This window comes from Oncorhynchus kisutch, linkage group LG3 (genome assembly GCF_002021735.2).
Source record: "Oncorhynchus kisutch isolate 150728-3 linkage group LG3, Okis_V2, whole genome shotgun sequence".
NCBI lineage: Eukaryota > Metazoa > Chordata > Actinopteri > Salmoniformes > Salmonidae > Oncorhynchus > Oncorhynchus kisutch.
Window position 1 is genome coordinate 15031159 of NC_034176.2, and position 19420 is coordinate 15050578.

Here is a 19420-nt window from a genome sequence, read left to right on the forward strand (position 1 = left end):
ATGTAGGGAACAACATTTCCACCCCACTGATCCTCAACACTGTGACCCCACAAGGGTGCGTTCTCAGCCCTGTCCTGCACTCCCTGGTCACCCATGACTTCGTGGCCATGCACGCTTCCAACTCAATCATCAAGATTGCAGACGACACTACAGTGGTAGGCCTGATTACCAACAACGACGAGACAGCCTACAGGGAGGAGGTGAGGGCCTGGAGTGTGATGTCAGGAAAATAACCTCTCACTCAATGTCAACAAAACAAAGGAGATGATCGTGGACTTCAGGAAACAGCAGAAGGGGCACCCTCCCCATCCACATTGACGGGACAGTAGTGGAGCAGGTGGAAGGTTTTAAGTTCCTCGGCATACACATCACGGACAAACTGAAATGGTCCACCCACACAGACAGCGTGGTGAAGAAGGCGCAACAGCGCCTCTTGGCTTGTCATCTAAAACACTCACAAACCTTTACAGATGCACAATCGAGAGCATCCTGTCAGGCTGTATCACCGCCTGGTAAGGCAATTGCACCGCCCTCAACCGCAAGGCTCTCCAGATGGTGGTGTGGTCTGCCCAACAGGGGCAAACTAAATACCCTCCAGGACGACTACACCACTCGATGTCACAGGAAGGCCAAAAAGATAATCAAGGACAACAACCACCCTAGCCACTGCCTGTTCACCCCTCTATTATCCAGAAGGTGAGGTGAGTACCGGTGGGTCAAAGTTAGGACCGAGAGACTGAAAAACAGCTTTTATCTCAAGGCCATCAGACTGTTAAACAGCCATCACTAACATTGAGAAGCTGCTGCCAACATACAGACTCAAGTCTCTGGCCACTTAAATAAACAAATTTAATAAAGGTATCACTAGCCACTTTAAATAACGCCACTTTAATACATTTTATATAGAGATATCACTAGTCACTTTAAATATCGGCACTTTAAAAATGTTTACATATGCTACATTACTCATCTCATATGTATATACTGTATTCTACACCATCTACTGCATCTTGCCTATGCCGCACGCCATCGCTCATCCATATATTTATATGTACATATTCTTATTTATCCCTTTACATTTGTGTGTATTTGTGTGTGTATAAGGTAGTTGTTGTTAATTTGTTAGATTAGTTGTTAGATTTTACTGCATAGTCGGAACTAGAAGCACAAGCATTTTGCTACACTCGCATTAACACCTGCTAGATCAATGCTATGTATTTTCAGCCATTCCTGAACCTGAGACCAGAAACCGGCTACCTGAGGGCAATACCAAAATAAATGCTCTATTGATTCTGTATCCTGACAACAAAATCTGCAGAGCTTCAATGATTTTATGCCCCAAATATTCAACATTTTGTTGGTGGCAATAATTCTATATTACACTTTTAGCTGAAAAGCACATAGTCTTGAATGTTGCGTTGTTTTATATATCAGCTCGTAAACCCTGTACTCTGGAATCGATGTATCAAAAATCTCTTCCCGACTATTTTGCAATCTATATGGCAATGTTGTCAACATCCTGGTCCTCAAATGAAACTGGTATACTTTCCTATTTATACTATTTTATACCAGTTTTGATCCTTTATATTGGGCAGACAAACCAGTTCCATACCTCTTCCCACTGTCACCTGCCTCTTCCATTTTTGGGGTAATGCTGTAATCAATTGGCTGTACTCTTGGATTGAGCAGACCTTCCTGTACAATTCTGATGAATTCCTCCATGAAGGACATAACTCCACCAACTCCACCATTCCAATTTACAATATCATTTAAGAACAAAATACAAATTTCAAACATCTTTGCCATAAATACAGGTATTTTATCAACCAGCACATTAGAGTTCAGCCATAATATTTGTTGTTATATTTGTTCAATATTTTCAGTGTGGTTTGTGGAGTGGTTGAATAAGGAGTTTTAATGACTCCAACCAGAGTGTATGTAAACTTCCGACTTCAACTGTATGCTGTGCCAAACTGGACCAGAACATCCACTGCTTTCTCAGTCAGGCAGGAGACCGCTTCCTGCTGTAGATGAGCAACCCAGAACTGTGTGAGTGTGTTTGCCTCAAAAAGCATCTTTCGTCAATGAGTTTATTCCAGTTAAGAATAACAATTATTGTATTTTAACAGTAACAGTTCCAACCTATACTAGTTTTCAACCATCATTTCTACAGTAATATGTACAGTAGGCCTGATCATTTTTAATCTTCTGTACTGTTACTACGGTTGCACTATCAGTAGCTTGTTTGCTTTGGCGAATGTTAGCTATTGGCTGTGTACGAGGCCAACGGATTGTTTGAAAGAGGATCTCATATAAACTACTATGAGAGTAAGTTAGTACTCCCTTATTTCTGCTTATCATCACCTGTTATAAAATGACTACAATGCTGACTTACTTTGCCACTGTCGCAGCAATGTTTCATGAAGCATTCTGCCCTGTTCTGAAAGAACTCCCTGGATTTACCATCATGCTGTGGATGTTTTGTCTTAGTTAAAAATAAAGTTGGCCTCCAGTAAACTTGGATTACATTTCCAATATCCCCGTCCACGTGGAAATTCTATAAGAGTTATGTGAAGGCCAATTAGATGATGATCCGATCGCATTCTTTCTCCTATTAGAACTTTTTTAACCTTTGACGCAAGAGAGAAAATGACAAGAAAGTAGTCAAATCGACTAGCTTGATTAAGTCTCCTCCATGTTTATCTCACTAGGTCTGGGTTTTTTAGTCTCCAAATATCCACTATTTCTAATGTGTCCATAACATTTGTGATTTCCTTTACCGTTTCTTTTAGCCACGTAAAGACTGATCTTCTTTTTTTATAATCTGCTAAACCTTTACAATTTTAACTGGCAATATTTATTTCACCCATTACCATAACTAGATACTATATTCTCAGTCTAAATTGACCATAATTAGTGCTTGTAAAGTTACTTCCATCAGAGGTATTATGATTGCCACAATTAGAGCTTTCAAATGTCTGATATTTAGAATTCAAGAAATACGTTTCAGCATTATTTGTTTTATTCCCTTGCCTGTTTGCCTGTGAGCCAATGCCAGCAATGTTAGAAAATTCAGACAAGATATGTGTGTTGTAAATCTGAGTAGGTTGATGTGTATGATATTGGATGTGATATGCTGTAGTGAGAGTGTGTACGACATCTAACAGTAAGACTATAATGTGTGCTGTCCAAATCAATAATAACTCCGGCAATTTGCATGGTTGAGTGTTTATATGTGTAACATCTAGTGCGTATAGCCTTAATATTCACAATGATAATTGTAATCCATATCGTATCACCATCATAGTTGCATCATAATTATCTTTAACAGCATTGAAAAACACATCCCCGCAATTGACGTTTCACATGATCATGAAAGAGACCTTGCATTACTATAGAGACGGCTTCACTACAGTACAAATGTATGCCATGCAATATGTTATTATTCCCCAATGCCTCTATTTTGATATCTTCCCCTTTCTTGTTGTAAACATATATAAACATGTAGACAAAGACATAAAAAAGATAGACGAACAAGAAACATATTCAATTATAAAACAGTTCATGACAATAGAGGGAGAGAGAAGAGAGAAAGAGAGAGTGAGAGAAGAGAGTTAGATCTAGTGTGTATGTGTAAGTATAAGTCCGTATGTATAAGCGAGCATGTCATTGAGTACATGTGTGTTCATATCCACTTCATAGTGTTCAGATATTTTTACAGTCCCATACTTTCTCTTTTCGTAACCTGAAATCCCTGTAGAATTTAGTACAGCTATGGTGTTATGGAGCTATCTCGGAATAGCTGTCCATCTATAAAGAGTTTGTCCACAATGAGAACGGCACGCTTACCCTTCTCCCTTTGTTGCCTCTGTACTGGATACAGGTTCTTGTGACATTTGTTTATCTCCCTTGGAAATTTGTCATTGAGACCGAATTTGGTCCCTTTAAACTCCCTTCCCCTGCTTTTGATCAACTCCTTTTGTTGGTAGTGTTAAAATTTGATGATGATCGGTCGAGGAACCCTTGGTCTTGTCATTCCTAGCTCCAAGTCTACGTACTTGGTGGAAAGCCACCTTGTTTACAGTCTCTGTAGAAAGTTTCAAGGCGGATTGCATGAATTCTCTGATCGCGCCCTCTGGATTATTGGACAATGCCTTTTTTTGAGACTTTTTTGAATCATAGTTGCACACCTCATGTAGCCTAGCCCATAGGCCTATATAGGCCAAATAACTTCTTAAAATTAAGCACATTCATCTGCAAGTGTAGAGCCTAACTGCCATACATAAGTAGCACACGAGTTTCAACTTTGTAGAAGAACATTTTCACCATACAAATGCACCTTTATAATAAAAGCTTTACATGCATAATTGCATTTGCGGTCTCTTTAGATAATGGTGTTTTTCCGCTACTGGAACATTTGCACGTATAGCCTACTGCTATGTGCACATTGCTGCACTTATAATGTGAAGAAATAGCCTTATTGTTTATCAACATTTTAAGCTAAACATTCTGATCTGTTGTGTCAGCCACATTGCATAATAAAGGTTTGTTGATGCTAGTGATTGTATTCATTTGGGATCTATCGTATCCCACAACTGTCACGGACTATGTTTGGAATATTTATTCCTTGCACAGAATAGAATGGTTCAACTTTTGTACCATGGGGAATAGTAGATTGACATAGGCTAGTGCTTTTGCTGTTTGTTAGGCCTACTCATCTTGTTGGCTGATGAATATCTTCAATATGCACCTCAGAATTGGATAAGGACAGGCGCAGTTGCCTCCCTGATGTGTCTGTTTTCACTTTTAGCCTGTGAGGAAGACCCGATCACGTGAGGGAAAGCCATGTGAGTGAGAGGTGCTTCGGAGCTAGCAGCACTCAGGGAGAAGGGCACAACACAGCAGTCCGGGCCATGAGCACAACAGCCACTGGCCTCAAAAGGCATGGATTTTTTTAGGGTGCATTACAGCCACACAAAGTGGATGCCACCGTGAAATTCGAGGCATTATCAAGTGCTTGTCAAATTGTGAATGAGAGACCGCCTGTGCAAGTGTGTACAGCCTGCACAAAAAAACAAAGCAGAGCTATTGCCTTTCAAGCTACTTTTTTCAAATCATGATTAGTGTCGCATCATGCAGCCTTACAATGTAAAAAAAAATCTAAACATATAGCCCAATGTTTGTAGAATAACTGAAGTTACATTAATAACTCTAAATTAAGCATATAGGAGTACCTATTTCTTTGTTAACCTCTAAAATAAAGGTTATATAAAATAAAACACATGATAGCCGCATTTGCGCACTCCCTCAAATCGTTTGGAGATAATATCCTTTTATATTTTATTCAGCTTTGTTCAATTGTATTCTTCATACTATCAAGTAAAATAATGTCACGGAATTCTAAGCAAATTAACTAGTGTAGCCCGTAGCCATTTGGCATAGCCAGATCAGGACCTAACATAAGGACAACTCAGAGTATGCTATTCTGTTCTTCTGAAATAGACTACATTTTCTTCATATCATGCTTCTTTAGACCTGTCTAAAATAAGTATTGGATTTATTGTGAAGGTTTAGGCTATATTACATGGATTTATTGTGAAGGTTTAGGCTATATTACATGGATTTATTGTGAAGGTTTAGGCTATATTACATGGATTTATTAAACTTTTTACAATGCAGATGTTCCAAAGGTCTGCGTTCCTATGTTCCATCAGTTGCTTGTAGGATATGTGTGGAAGCCAGGAGATGCTAAATGTGTTTGTTAATTAACGGTCAATTACCATGAGACCGTCAGTTATTTGCTTGTCAATCACCGGCTGACAAAATGTTGTGCTCGCCACAGCCCTATCCCTGTGTCTGGAAATAGTTGATCTCCCCCTCTAGGTTGGAGAAGTTGTCTTGATTAAAGTATGGGGATTCTAGTGGGAGGATATAGGTACATTTTTCTCTTTTGAGATGATTTATTTTTTAATTTCTAGCCAAATGTAAAATGTTCCTGCTTTGATTAATTTAATGGAGTGCGTTAAGTGTGATCTATACCAAATAAGCATACCCCCTAAGTCCCATCCCTGTTTCACACCTGGTTGTTTGGTGGATGGGACTACCAGCTCTCTGTAACCTAGAGGGCAACCAGTGGGTCCATCTGCTCTATACCATTCTTCTTTCAGGAAGACAATGTCTGCATTTCTGATTACTTTGGTGAAGTCTTGGCTCCTGCTCTTTAGGCAAAAAGCAGATGACCTCAAACCTTGAATATTCCAGTCTCTCTCTCTCTCTCTCTCTCTCTCTCTCCTGTGATCCCCAGTCTGGAGAAGCATGTCCAGGAGATGGAGACAATGGAGGGAGACCTGTTTTCTCGTTTCATCATGCTGCTTAATGAGAAGAAGGGCAAGATCAGGGCCCTGCAGGAGACCATCAGACACGTCCAACAGCGGGTGGAAGAGCAGGAGAACCACCGGTTGGACAACAACTGCATATTCCAACACACCGTCGGGTTCTTTGTTTTGTCTGTCTTCATGTCCCCGGCACCCCTGTCTCTTTAACAGCTTGTCAGTTTCTGACATAGGCCGCCGCCGCATGATGATTGTCCGATAAAAAAGAAAACGTACAATCGGTGTCTTTTGAGGGACTAACTTGTCTGAAAGTAGTTGACTTGAGTTGTACTTTTGATGGACAAAAACCTACAATGATGGACGTTATATATGATTTCATCATGCCTCTGATTGAGCTGTAGCCATAGTCAACCCAAAGTGGAAAGACAGCTACCCTACTGTTGAAGTTAGTTAGAGGCCCAAGTGGCTCATTTATTGAGCAGGCCAACCTGCCTGCCTGCCTGCCTGTCTGTCTGTCTGTCTGTCTGTCTGCCTGCGTGTAACTGAGGAGACAGTCCAGTCCATACTACATTGAAAGCTCTACATGGGATACTATCGGAATAGTAGATTTGACACATAATTTAGTTGTGTGTGCTTGGCTCTCTTGCTGTCCCTCATGGTCTCGGATTTAATTTTATTTAATTTAGTTGCTTGTGTAACCAGGAAAATCTGTTGAGATTTTTAATTACATTTTAATCGATTGCTAATGTCAGAAAAAGGTAAACAGATGTCAAAAAAATATCTAATTATTGAGCGAGATGTCAATGATGTCCCCAAATAAAGTGTGATGCCTTAGTGAGTGATCCCTCTCTCTCTTTGTCTCTTCTCCCTCACTCCTGTCTCTCCGTAGGGTAACTGGGGTAACTGTCAAATCCAAGGCTGGAGACAGCATTAAGGAGGAGGAGGACCTGCCTCAGAGCTTCCACCCATCTCAGGCACCCACCGTGCTCATCAGAGGTTTGTGTGTGTTTCTATTCTGATATTCAAATTTTTTCCCACCATGAATACAGCAGCCAAATACTGAAACTCATTGTAATTTAGACACCATGACGAGGCTTGACTAATGAATTTCCCTAAAACACACTGTTGATGTTGATTCTGTGGCACTCTGTCATTACGTGAGCTTTTTTTCCATAGGTGTTCTTCCATTGGTTCTCACTTTCATTTGTTCCACCAAGATGGAAGCATGGCACATGCCAATTCACAAATAAATGTAAGAAAAAATCTCACCTAGCCCATCAGAAGACAAGGAGATGCTTTTACCATATTGAATGTACCTATCCTATCATTTCAGATCTCCACAAGGGTATAAGGGATTGGGTCTAGGAGTCCATTTGGAATTTGGAGTATGACTATAAAAGGACATTGTGTGTCAATCAATCAAGCACCCCATTGGTCTGTGGAAGTGTCATTTTGCCTTGGCCGACACCCACAGAGAGGTGCCAAGAAGCATTCTTAACCACAGGGTTCACCTATAGCTTTCTAGATCACTGTGCAGTTCAGGAACACTGACATAGCAGCTTCTACCTGTGGTAAAATATGATTCATGTGTGCTCTATTAAGTTACAGTAGTGTGACCAACACTCTTATTGGTCCACTCCAGCACCACGAGCACAAGCAACAGTTTGGGTGGGGTGTTCAACTGGGTTTCATTTTTCGCCCATTCCCTTTACTGCTCATGATGCCATAGGTCATGATATGAATTACCATGACGACATATAGGTCAGGCTCTCCCAGTCCATGTCTGCGAGCTCCCAAGTTTATCCATGTTCATTTTTACTGCTCCATAAACTCCACATGGCAACAGAACTGATGTTAGAACAGTGGTTTAGATCGAAACGCCACCGCCTGGGGTATTGGATGCCTGGAAAGCTCTCACCAGTGAGTCATAAACCCACTGTGTGTAGTCCTCTCTGCTTCCAAGGGGTTCAGCACGTCCGCCTGCGAGGTGGTCCCTTGTCTGCGTCAGAGTGAGCCACCCCCCTGTCTCTACTGTACGGGGGGAACCGGGGCCTCCTTGTGTCTGGTCCAAACCCAGCAGAGGGATGGAGCAGGCGGTTTTGAAATGCAACACAGTCATGGTTCTCTCATCTATACTGTAGCATCGGGATTAGTTGTGGTGGCTCTGTCCAATGGGTCGGTCTATTCTGTGTGTGTGTGTTAGCACTGTTCAATATTCTCAAACTGACTATATATTCTCAGACAAGCTCATGCAGTGTTTGTCTGTTTATAACCACGTTTCCATCCACAGTTTTCATGCGAGTAAAGTCTTACAGGTAATTTGTTCATTTGACATGGTGGGATCGTTTTGTGTCGGTAAAGTTCATTTTGCGAGAAATGGTGGTGGAAATGCCTTTATGCGCAAATACAGATTATAATATCCGTCATATCGTAGCAAACTTGGAGTCAACGCGATGATATGTTGTGTGGTCCTCCCACTACAACTTGGGAAACCATGCAGTTTATTAGGCTACAGATGAAATAAGTTACAATGAACTTCAGTGTGGTGAGAGTGCCCAATGATGAGCTTGGTATTCCTTTCCAATAAATATTGAGGGTCTTATTTTGATGACATGATGATCAATGCTTGACTGCCGTTTTTATAAATTTGAATACTCTTATCCATAATAATCTCATCATGCAGACTAGCCTACCTGCACTGTATCTGTGAGCTGTTGTCCAGAGTGCATGTGCCAAAACCAGAGTAGGCACAACTGCTATTTAATGCGACAGTTTTTGGGACAAAACATACAACATTATTAAGTTGAAAATGCGATGGAAACACATGAAACTTTAGATTTTTATTCAGCACATAAAACATTTAATTTTGTGTGTACTATGTAATCGCACACTGACTTTTTCTCAGCAACAAGTCCATTTCGTGGAAACACCACTGAAGGGAAACTGTGCCTATTTTCTTTATGCTGATTTTAGAATATTCAAATGAAAATCTGTCGCCATATGTGCTTATTTTGTGTTTTTGTGTTTGTCTGTGAACATGACCAGACCAGAGTAAGCCCATGTGGCTGTTTTGACCCTAGTTAACCCATGTCCGTCTGTGAGTGTCCTGATTTAAGTTTTCCTCTTCATTATGGCCTGATAAGAGAGAGTAGAATGACAGACAGATAAGTGTGAGGGAAAAAGGAAATCTAGCCTACAATTTTCCTGTCATTTTTTCTGTGCTCTGTAAATGTCTACATGTGACTCTATGACACACTCCTACAGGAAGTACATTTCGGACCCAAAGACCTATGGAGTGGAAACAAAGGAGAGAGTGTCAGGGCTGAGAGAGGGAAGGGTGGATGATGCGGTGTCCTATAGACTATGACAGACCTCTAAATCTACAGCATCCCCAGGTGACCCCCTTGTATATTCTATAATGTATGTAGGCTACATTAAATGAGGCACTACATTATCACCCCTGCTCTCCTATGAATGAGGGGGGAAAAGGTTTAAAGGTGGAAACAGAGTGATTACAACCTGGGGAGGTTTTCAGCATCTCAGTTCATCAACCATGGCCAGTCACTCTCCTTGAGATCAGTTGACCTAAATAATTTGATCTAAATAATTTCTGACCATCACTCTGACAGTTCCCTGCCAATTACTCTACAAAGGAGACAGTAGTACAGGCAAGTGAATAGGTTAGGACCCGGGTTGGAGTAAAGAATTAGGGTTAGGATCCGGGTTGGAGTAAAGAATTAGGGTTAGGACCCGGGTTGGAGTAAAGAATTAGGGTTAGGACCCGGGTTGGAGTTAAGAATTAGGGTTAGGACCCGGTTTGGAGTAAAGAATTAGGGTTAGGACCCAGGTTGGAGTAAAGAATTAGGGTTAGGACCCGGGTTGGAGTAAAGAATTAGGGTTAGGACCCGGGTTGGAGTAAAGAATTACAGTGCCTTGCGAAAGTATTCGGCCCCCTTGAACTTTGCGACCTTTTGCCACATTTCAGGCTTCAAACATAAAGATATAAAACTGTATTTTTTTGTGAAGAATCAACAACAAGTGGGACACAATCATGAAGTGGAACAACATTTATTGGATATTTCAAACTTTTTTAACAAATCAAAAACTGAAGAATTGGGCGTGCAAAATTATTCAGCCCCTTTACTTTCAGTGCAGCAAACTCTCTCCAGAAGTTCAGTGAGGATCTCTGAATGATCCAATGTTGACCTAAATGACTAATGATGATAAATACAATCCACCTGTGTGTAATCAAGTCTCCGTATAAATGCACCTGCACTGTGATAGTCTCAGAGGTCCGTTAAAAGCGCAGAGAGCATCATGAAGAACAAGGAACACACCAGGCAGGTCCGAGATACTGTTGTGAAGAAGTTTAAAGCCGGATTTGGATACAAAAATATTTCCCAAGCTTTAAACATCCCAAGGAGCACTGTGCAAGCGATAATATTGAAATGGAAGGAGTATCAGACCACTGCAAATCTACCAAGACCTGGCCGTCCCTCTAAACTTTCAGCTCATACAAGGAGAAGACTGATCAGAGATGCAGCCAAGAGGCCCATGATCACTCTGGATGAACTGCAGAGATCTACAGCTGAGGTGGGAGACTCTGTCCATAGGACAACAATCAGTCGTATATTGCACAAATCTGGCCTTTATGGAAGAGTGGCAAGAAGAAAGCCATTTCTTAAAGATATCCATAAAAAGTGTAGTTTAAAGTTTGCCACAAGCCACCTGGGAGACACACCAAACATGTGGAAGAAGGTGCTCTGGTCAGATGAAACCAAAATTGAACTTTTTGGCAACAATACAAAACGTTATGTTTGGCGTAAAAGCAACACAGCTCATCACCCTGAACACACCATCCCCATTGTCAAACATGGTGGTGGCAGCATCATGGTTTGGGCCTGCTTTTCTTCAGCAGGGACAGGGAAGATGGTTAAAATTGATGGGAAGATGGATGGAGCCAAATACAGGACCATTCTGGAAGAAAACCTGATGGAGTCTGAAAAAGACCTGAGACTGGGACGGAGATTTGTCTTCCAACAAGACAATGATCCAAAACATAAAGCAAAATCTACAATGGAATGGTTCAAAAATAAACATATCCAGGTGTTAGAATGGCCAAGTCAAAGTCCAGACCTGAATCCAATCGAGAATCTGTGGAAAGAACTGAAAACTGCTGTTCACAAATTTTCTCCATCCAACCTCACTGAGCTCGTGCTGTTTTGCAAGGAGGAATGGGAAAAAATTTCGGTCTCTCGATGTGCAAAACTGATAGAGACATACCCCAAGCGACTTACAGCTGTAATCGCAGCAAAAGGTGGCGCTACAAAGTCTTAACTTAAGGGGGCTGAATAATTTTGCACGCCCAATTTTTCAGTTTTTGATTTGCTAAAAAAGTTTGAAATATCCAATAAATGTCGTTCCACTTCATGATTGTGTCCCACTTGTTGTTGATTCTTCACAAAACAATACAGTTTTATATCTTTATGTTTGAAGCCTGAAATGTGGCAAAAGGTCGCAAAGGTCAAGGGGGCCGAATACTTTCGCAAGGCACTGTAGGGTTAGGACCCGGGTTGGAGTAAAGAATTAGGGTTAGGACCCGGGTTGGAGTAAAGAATTAGGGTTAGGACCCGGGTTGGAGTAAAGAATTAGGGTTAGGACCCGGGTTGGAGTAAAGAATTAGGGTTAGGACCCGGGTTGGAGTAAAGAATTAGGGTTAGGACCCGGGTTGGAGTAAAGAATTAGGGTTAGGACCTGGGTTGGAGTAAAGAATTAGGGTTAGGACCCGGGTTGGAGTAAGGAATTAGGGTTAGGACCTGGGTTGGAGTAAAGAATTAGGGTTAGGACCCGGGTTGGAGTAAAGAATTAGGGTTAGGACCCTGGTTGGAGTAAAGAATTAGGGTTAGGACCCGGGTTGGAGTAAAGAATTAGGGTTAGGACCCGGGTTGGAGTAAAGAATTAGGGTTAGGACCCGGGTTGGAGTAAAGAATTAGGGTTAGGACCCGGGTTGGAGTAAGGAATTAGGGTTAGGACCCGGGTTGGAGTAAAGAATTAGGGTTAGGACCCGGGTTGGAGTAAAGAATTAGGGTTAGGACCCGGGTTGGAGTAAAGAATTAGGGTTAGGACCCGGGTTGGAGTAATGAATTAGGGTTAGGACCCGGGTTGGAGTAAAGAATTAGGGTTAGGACCCGGGTTGGAGTAAAGAATTAGGGTTAGGACCCGGGTTGGAGTAAAGAATTAGGGTTAGGACCCGGGTTGGAGTAAAGAATTAGGGTTAGGACCCGGGTTGGAGTAAGGAATTACATGCTGACCACACCGCTCGCATCACGTGCGCAAGCGTTGCCAAATACATTTGCACATATATGTTATTCAATCATTGCGCCAACACTGCTCATGGGCGTCAGCAAGCGTCTGCGTGGCCAGGTGCTAAAATAGAAATTGGTTCTATTTGTGACGCTCAACATGCTCCTCATTGGTTTTTAGGAGTATACACCCATGTGTTATCTCCTCATAGGTTTTTAGATGCATATACCCACGTGAGTGACTGAAAGATGAACTTAGGTCCACACTCCGGTAGGTTGTAGTAATGCTGTAAAGTTGATTGCCAACTCCAAAGAAGAAAAAGAAGCCTTAAGGAAGGAGGAGAGATGATGAGAAACAAATTAGGTTTACCGTTTTATATAATTTATATAATTGTCGTAGAAGTGGACCTTGTACATTTCAGATTAAATAACAACCCAATGTTTATATACCAGGACAAATTAGCTAGCAACAGCAAGCTAGCTAGCTAAATTGCCATAAATGTTCAATGCTTTTTGACCTGTCCCCAAATTAATATAATTGGTTCAGAGTTTGTTTTGATATTTCAACCTGTGTGTCCTGATCGCTTCTGGTGTGGGTGAACAAAATCGAAGTGCGCACGAGGACGGATACGCGCGTCCAGTTTGGTCCGCATGTTAGGTTTAGGATAATAGGACCTTAGACACAGTCATTTGATACATGTCAATTAAACCTCAAGGGGCAGTTGCATACGTAGGTGTAAACTGGTTCCGTACAATCACCTTTTCTATAGACATTTCATAGATCTTTTCATAACCTTGGTGTGTTTTCTGGCATTGTGAATGAATGAGCTCATCAAAGAATGTGGCCCTGAATGGCCCCCCTTAATCACTTTACAGCCAAACTGACTTAAAGTAAATACATCACCTCTGACTGCTGACACCACCAACAGTTTTGAGAGGGTGTCTTTTATGTCATTTGTGTGTGTATGTGTTTGTCACCCAGACATGTCAAGCCAGACGCGCTCTATGGAGGACATTGTGCAAGACAGTAAAGATGTGTTGCCCAGCAGCAAGCATGTCCTCTGTTACCATCAGAGCCCAGAGTTAAAGGTCAAGAAGCCCTCTCCAGACCAGAAGTAAACTCACAGGTTAGTGCAACAGCCAATGAAGCCCTAATATGGTAGTTGTCAACATCAGAATGATCCTATTCATTACATTTGACCTCCCTACCACCATTATTATTATCAAAATGTCATATGTCAACATTGTATTTAATGAATATTATTATGATTTTGGAATCATTGACATCATATATGTATGATACTTGGGTACAGTTGAAGTTGTAAGTTTACATACACTAAGGTTGGAGTCATTAAAACTTGTTTTTCAACCACTCCACAAATGTATTGTTAACAAACTAGAGTTTTGGCAAATCAGTTAGGACCTACTCTGTGCATAACATGACAAAAGTCATTTTTCCAACAATTGTTTACAGACAGATTATTTCACTTATAATTCACTGTATCACAATTCCAAAAGGTCAGAATTTGCACATAGATGTTATTCAATCATTGCACCAACACTGCTCGTGACTGTGCCTTTAAACAGATTGTAAAATTCCAGAAAATTATGTGATGGCTTTAGAAGCTTCTGATAGGCTAATTGACATCATTTGAGTCAATTGGAGGTGTACCTGTGGATGTATTTCAAGGCCTACCTTCAAACTCAGTGCCTCTTTGCTTGACATCATGGGAAAATCAAAAGAAATCAGCCAAGACCTCAGAATTTTTTTTGTAGACCTCAACAAGTCTGGTTCATCCTTGGGAGCCATTTACAAATGCCTGAAGGTACCACGTTCATCTGTACAAACAATAGTACGCAAGTATAAACACCATGGGACCACGCAGCCGTCATACCACTCAGGAAGGAGACGCGTTCTGTCTCCTAGAGATTAACATACTTTGGTGCGAAAAGTGCAAACAATCCCAGAACAACAGCAAAGGATCTTGTGAAGATGCTGGAGGAAACAGGTACAAAAGTATCTATATCCACAGTAAAACTAGTCCTATATCGACATAACCTGAAAGGCCGCTCAGCAAGGAAGAAGCCACTGCTCCAAAACTGCCATAAAAAAAGCCAGACTATGGTTTGAAACTGCACATGGGGACAAAGATCGTACTTTTTGGAGAAATGTCCTCTGGTCTGATGAAAGAAAAATATAAATGTTTGGCCATAATGACCATTGTTATGTTTGGAGGAAAAAGGGGGAGGGCTTGCAAGCCGAAGAACACCATCCCAACCGTGAAGCACGGCAGCATCATGTTGTGGGGGTGCTTTGCTGCAGGAGGGACTGGTGCACTTCACAAAATAGATGGCATCATGATGAGGGAAATTATGTGGATGTATTGAAGCAACATCTCAAGACATCAGTCAGGAAGTTAAAGCTTGGTCACAAATGGGTCTTCCAAATGGACATTGACCCCAAGCATACTTCCAAAGTTGTGGTAAAATGGCTTAAGGACAACAAAGTCATGGTATTGGAGTGGCCATCACAAAACCCTGACCTCAAACATATAGAAGATTTGTGGGCAGAACTGAAAAAGCATGTGTAAGCATGGAGGCCTACAAACCTGACTCAGTTACACCAGCTCTGTCAGGAGGAATGGGCCAAAAGGCTACCCGAATCGTTTGACCCAAGTTAAACAATATAAAGTCAATTGGTACCAAATACTAAATGCGTGTATGTAAACTTCTGACCCACTGGGAATGAGATGAAAGAAATAAAAGCTGAAATAAATAATTATCTCTACTATTATTCTGCCATTTCACATTCTTAAAATAAAGTGGTGATCCTAACTAGGATTAAATGTCAGAAATTGCAAAAAAACTGAGTTTAAATGTACATGGCTAAGGTGTATGTAAACTTCCAACTTCTACTGTAAGTGAGTGCCCAGTTTTTTTAACAGTTGAAAACCAGTTATCCATGCCAAAAAGTTCACGTCTACACAATCATCCCTGAATACTCATACTAATATCATGCATATATAGCCTGAATGAATATCTATTTGAGGGATTTAATCATAGTCAGAACTAGCAGCCTGGCCACTTCAATAATTTTACAGAACCTTAAAGGCCCATTGCAGTAGAAAACATGATTTTCTTGTGTTTTTTATTTCCACACTATGAGGTTGGAATAATGGGGCGGCAGGGTAGCCTAGTGGTTAGAGTGTTGGACTAGTAACCGAAAGGTTGCAAATTCGAATCCCCGAGCTGACAAGGTACAAATCTGTCGTTCTGCCCCTGAACAGGCAGTTAACCCACTGTTCCTAGGACGTCATTGAAAATAAGAATTTGTTCTTAACTGACTTGCCTAGTAAAATAAAGGTAAAAAATAATAATAATAATAATACTGTGAAATTGTAAAAATTATGATAATGCCCTTTTTAGTACAAGGGCTGTTTTGAAATTTCAGCCTGTTGTGGTGGGATGGAGTTTTGGTCTGCCTGGTGACATCACCAGGCAGTAAATTAGTTAATTAACCAATAACAGCTAGTTTTATAACAGCTGCCAATAACAGCTAGTTTTCAGTTTCCCCCTCCCCACTCAGACCACTGCCAGACAGTCCTAGCAATATTCTTGCTTGAGAAATTGCTCTTTTTGCTAAGATGCTATTTTTGTTTATTTTTGACAACAATCACAGTAAGGTACTTAATTGTTTCCCTGAAATGTTTTGATATTCAGATAAAAACAGCTGTAGTGTAACTTTAAACTTTCTTCAGACCCCTTCACCTGTTCTCTTGCCCCGTATCTTACTTATTGCACCTTTGTGACCCCTTGTGGTGTTCAAAACTATTTTCAGCTTTCACAGTGTCCTGCAATGTTCACTAATACAATGTACCTTATGCAAACATCCATAAATAGTGCAAATGAACCATTAAACTGATCAGCTTAACGGGCTAATTTGTAAAGGGTGGTTAACCAGTCAGCCACTGGCATCTCGATTCGATGCCTACATCAAACAAAGAGTACCTTTTTGTGCATCATTCAGGCTTAAAAGTTATTTTGGCAAGAACTTGATATGGCTAATCATGTAATAAATACTACTACTACTAATAATAATTATCACCAAAGGGTCTTTCAAGGTTGAGATAAAAAATACATACAAAAACTAGATGTAGGTCGGCTGGTATTTCTTTGCAGAAACAGAAAGTGTTGGCTTAACCCTAAAGGTTTCATGGTTGTTTGTGTAGCCCTGAAGCTGCCTGAAGCTGATCTATGCATCTTTCAAATGGTAAACATACTGAGTCATTTCGACAGAATTATGCTTGATATATATATATATATATATATGATTTGATTTGATTTGATTTAATCTTGCCACATCCTTTAAAATTGGCCATTCCTCCACATACACAAAGAGGCATTGGGAGAACAATTTCACCAGTATGTGACGACCCTCCCACTCTGTCTGCCAAATTATTTATATTTGCTCTTGTTTTCCTTAATAGGATGTCGGTGGGCGGAGCCGGGAGGGTCGTCAGCAAAATGGGACACACCTGGGCTCGGGTGTGTCCCGGGATAAATACACCTCATCCCCATTTATTGAGGAGACTCACTCCATGCAGACACTAATAGATTTTTGTTGTGGCATTTTTGTGGCTGTTTTGTATGCTTTGGCACCTTTCAACACCCCTCATTATCACATTTATGCACGCAAACACTCACTTACACACACCATTGTTAATTGTATTTAGTTTACTTCAGTTAATAAATATATTTTGTTATTCTTTATCTCCACGTGGTCTCCTTTTTGTTACAAACTTCGAGCCGGTTCGTGACAAGTAGAACTAATAGCACATAATATCAACTAATTAATTAATTCAAACCAAACAAAATCCAAATGCCCCCAAAAAGTCTATTCTGACTCAAGAATGCTATATATGACCCAATTTGGGGTTAAAACGACCTGGAAATGAAATCATTTTTGGTTTTCTGAGTGGACAGTTTCATGCAAAGAAAATGTGTTGTCTGTTGTTTGGTGGGTGGATACTTGTAAATCATTGCTCTCTGTCAAAGTGCACTGCTGTAATGGGCTTGAACATAGACCTTAGCTACTGGCAGAGGACCCATCACACTTTCTGAATGTAAATGTGATGTTATGATTTGGTGTTTGCGTTTTGTACATTTTTAGCCTTTGTGAGTCTTAATTTACACATTAGTATTGGTTCTTCCACTGTAGGTGAGTCTGTGATAATTGCTCAACTCTAAAGCTTTTAGAGTATTTTTAAAAATGTGTTTTTCTTCTAAGATTGCTGCCTCCAATTTTCAAATGAATTTGCGTCGCATCACTTCCTCTCGCCTTGTTTTTGAGAACCCATCACTTCTTCCTCAAGGTGTCTGCAAATAAACAGCCACCCAAAAGACTGCAGCTGAACACCATGACGCAGCATGTACAACAAGGCGTTAACAGCTGCAGCTCATTAGCTCCAGTAAAAACATGCAGTTCTCTCATTTGCACTCTGGCCAGTTCAAACGGCATGAGTTAATTTGTTGTTACCCTCTTTTTCTTAAACAAATATCACGGTCTCATGGCAATTTAGCCCTAGCCCATGCACTGCAATGGAAAAGAAAACCGATCTACGACAGTGAGCACTGCTCTTGGATTTGTCTTTCTTCCTCTCCATCCCTTGCTCCCTCTTTCTTTCAAACACTGTCCCTTTCTCTATCGCCCCATCCCCCCTACCCTCTCTGTATGGCTGGACTTCAGCCAGAGCTCCCAACCAGCCTGATTAGAATCTTCCTTAGTGCTGTGGATGACTCCCTGTAAACCATGCAACCTCTCCAGCCAGGAGACAGGTCACTGTTGACCAGTGAATCCTCACACCAAAACCCACAACAACAACAACTATGCAGCTGTCTTCTGAAGATCTTTTCATTTTTCATTAATATTCAGTGACATCATCAGGTCACATGTATTACCATTAGATATTTGTTGCTTGTAGAAATGTTACACAACATTTTCAGTAGAATTGTCTCTGGCACGGGTCTCTTGACAAGTTGCGTCTTGTCCTTCTGTAATTTGAACATCTTGATCCAATCAACAAGGTCACAAGGTTGACTTGACTCCTTGCTCCGGCCAAACGTTTCTTAACCCGCAATTAGTCTGTTTGAAAATGTGTCATTGGCTTTGATAATCTGACTGGTTAGAGACGATCCAATCGCTGGTGACTTTGTTTTGTACGTAAAAACTACTTCAATGATGGCAGTCTCTGACCAAAGTATGTAGCAAACGACAGAGCAGCGGAATAATTTAGTGTGAGTCGTCAGGCTATGATTTGACACCATCCCATCTTTCTTACATACTGTAAATGCCTCTGGTGGTTTTCTCCATGCAGTGCTGCGTCAAAAACACACTTACAGACATGTTTGTGGTTTTGTGACGACAGTGACTTATCCTTCTCCAGTGCATCCCGGGAATGGCGTTGGGAGTTAATCACTTGGAAGACGCGGTCGCAATTCGAGGCCAAAGATATGGAAGCAATTTCTCAAGAGCTTGACTTCGCCCGAGAGCTGGAGCTGCCAACTTCCAGGCCTAAGTTCTGAGTCAGACCATGCAGCGGCACACCATGGGGGAATGTCAAAGACTGTGGAGACTACTCCCTTCACATGGTGTCTTGTCTAGTCTGATAACATTCAGACCTGCCACCACAGTTCTAAAAAATACAAGTGTTTCATTGTCACATATACCAGATATGTGCAGTGAAATGTGTTGTTTTACAGGGTCAGCCATAGTAGGAGGCGCCTCTG

At 41.1% G+C, this 19420-nt stretch overlaps 1 protein-coding gene across 3 annotated transcripts in view; it reads left to right on the forward strand.

Moving 5' to 3' along the window:
• LOC109875844 (DNA repair protein XRCC4) overlaps positions 1 to 17375 on the forward strand; it is a 69493-nt gene extending 52118 nt beyond the window's left edge. For 2 of the 3 annotated variants that reach the window (XM_020468270.2, XM_031817686.1), the window contains exons 5-8: positions 6305 to 6457; positions 7222 to 7328; positions 13617 to 13761; positions 17122 to 17375. In XM_020468270.2, the coding sequence (XP_020323859.1) occupies positions 6305 to 6457; positions 7222 to 7328; positions 13617 to 13753 (397 nt within the window). In that variant the 3' untranslated portion in view covers positions 13754 to 13761; positions 17122 to 17375. Of the gene's footprint in view, positions 1 to 6304; positions 6458 to 7221; positions 7329 to 7508; positions 8097 to 13616; positions 13762 to 17121 lie in introns of those variants that run through there. The other variant, XM_031817687.1, reaches the window with a different exon arrangement.
• The last annotated feature ends 2045 nt before the right edge of the window (positions 17376 to 19420 follow it).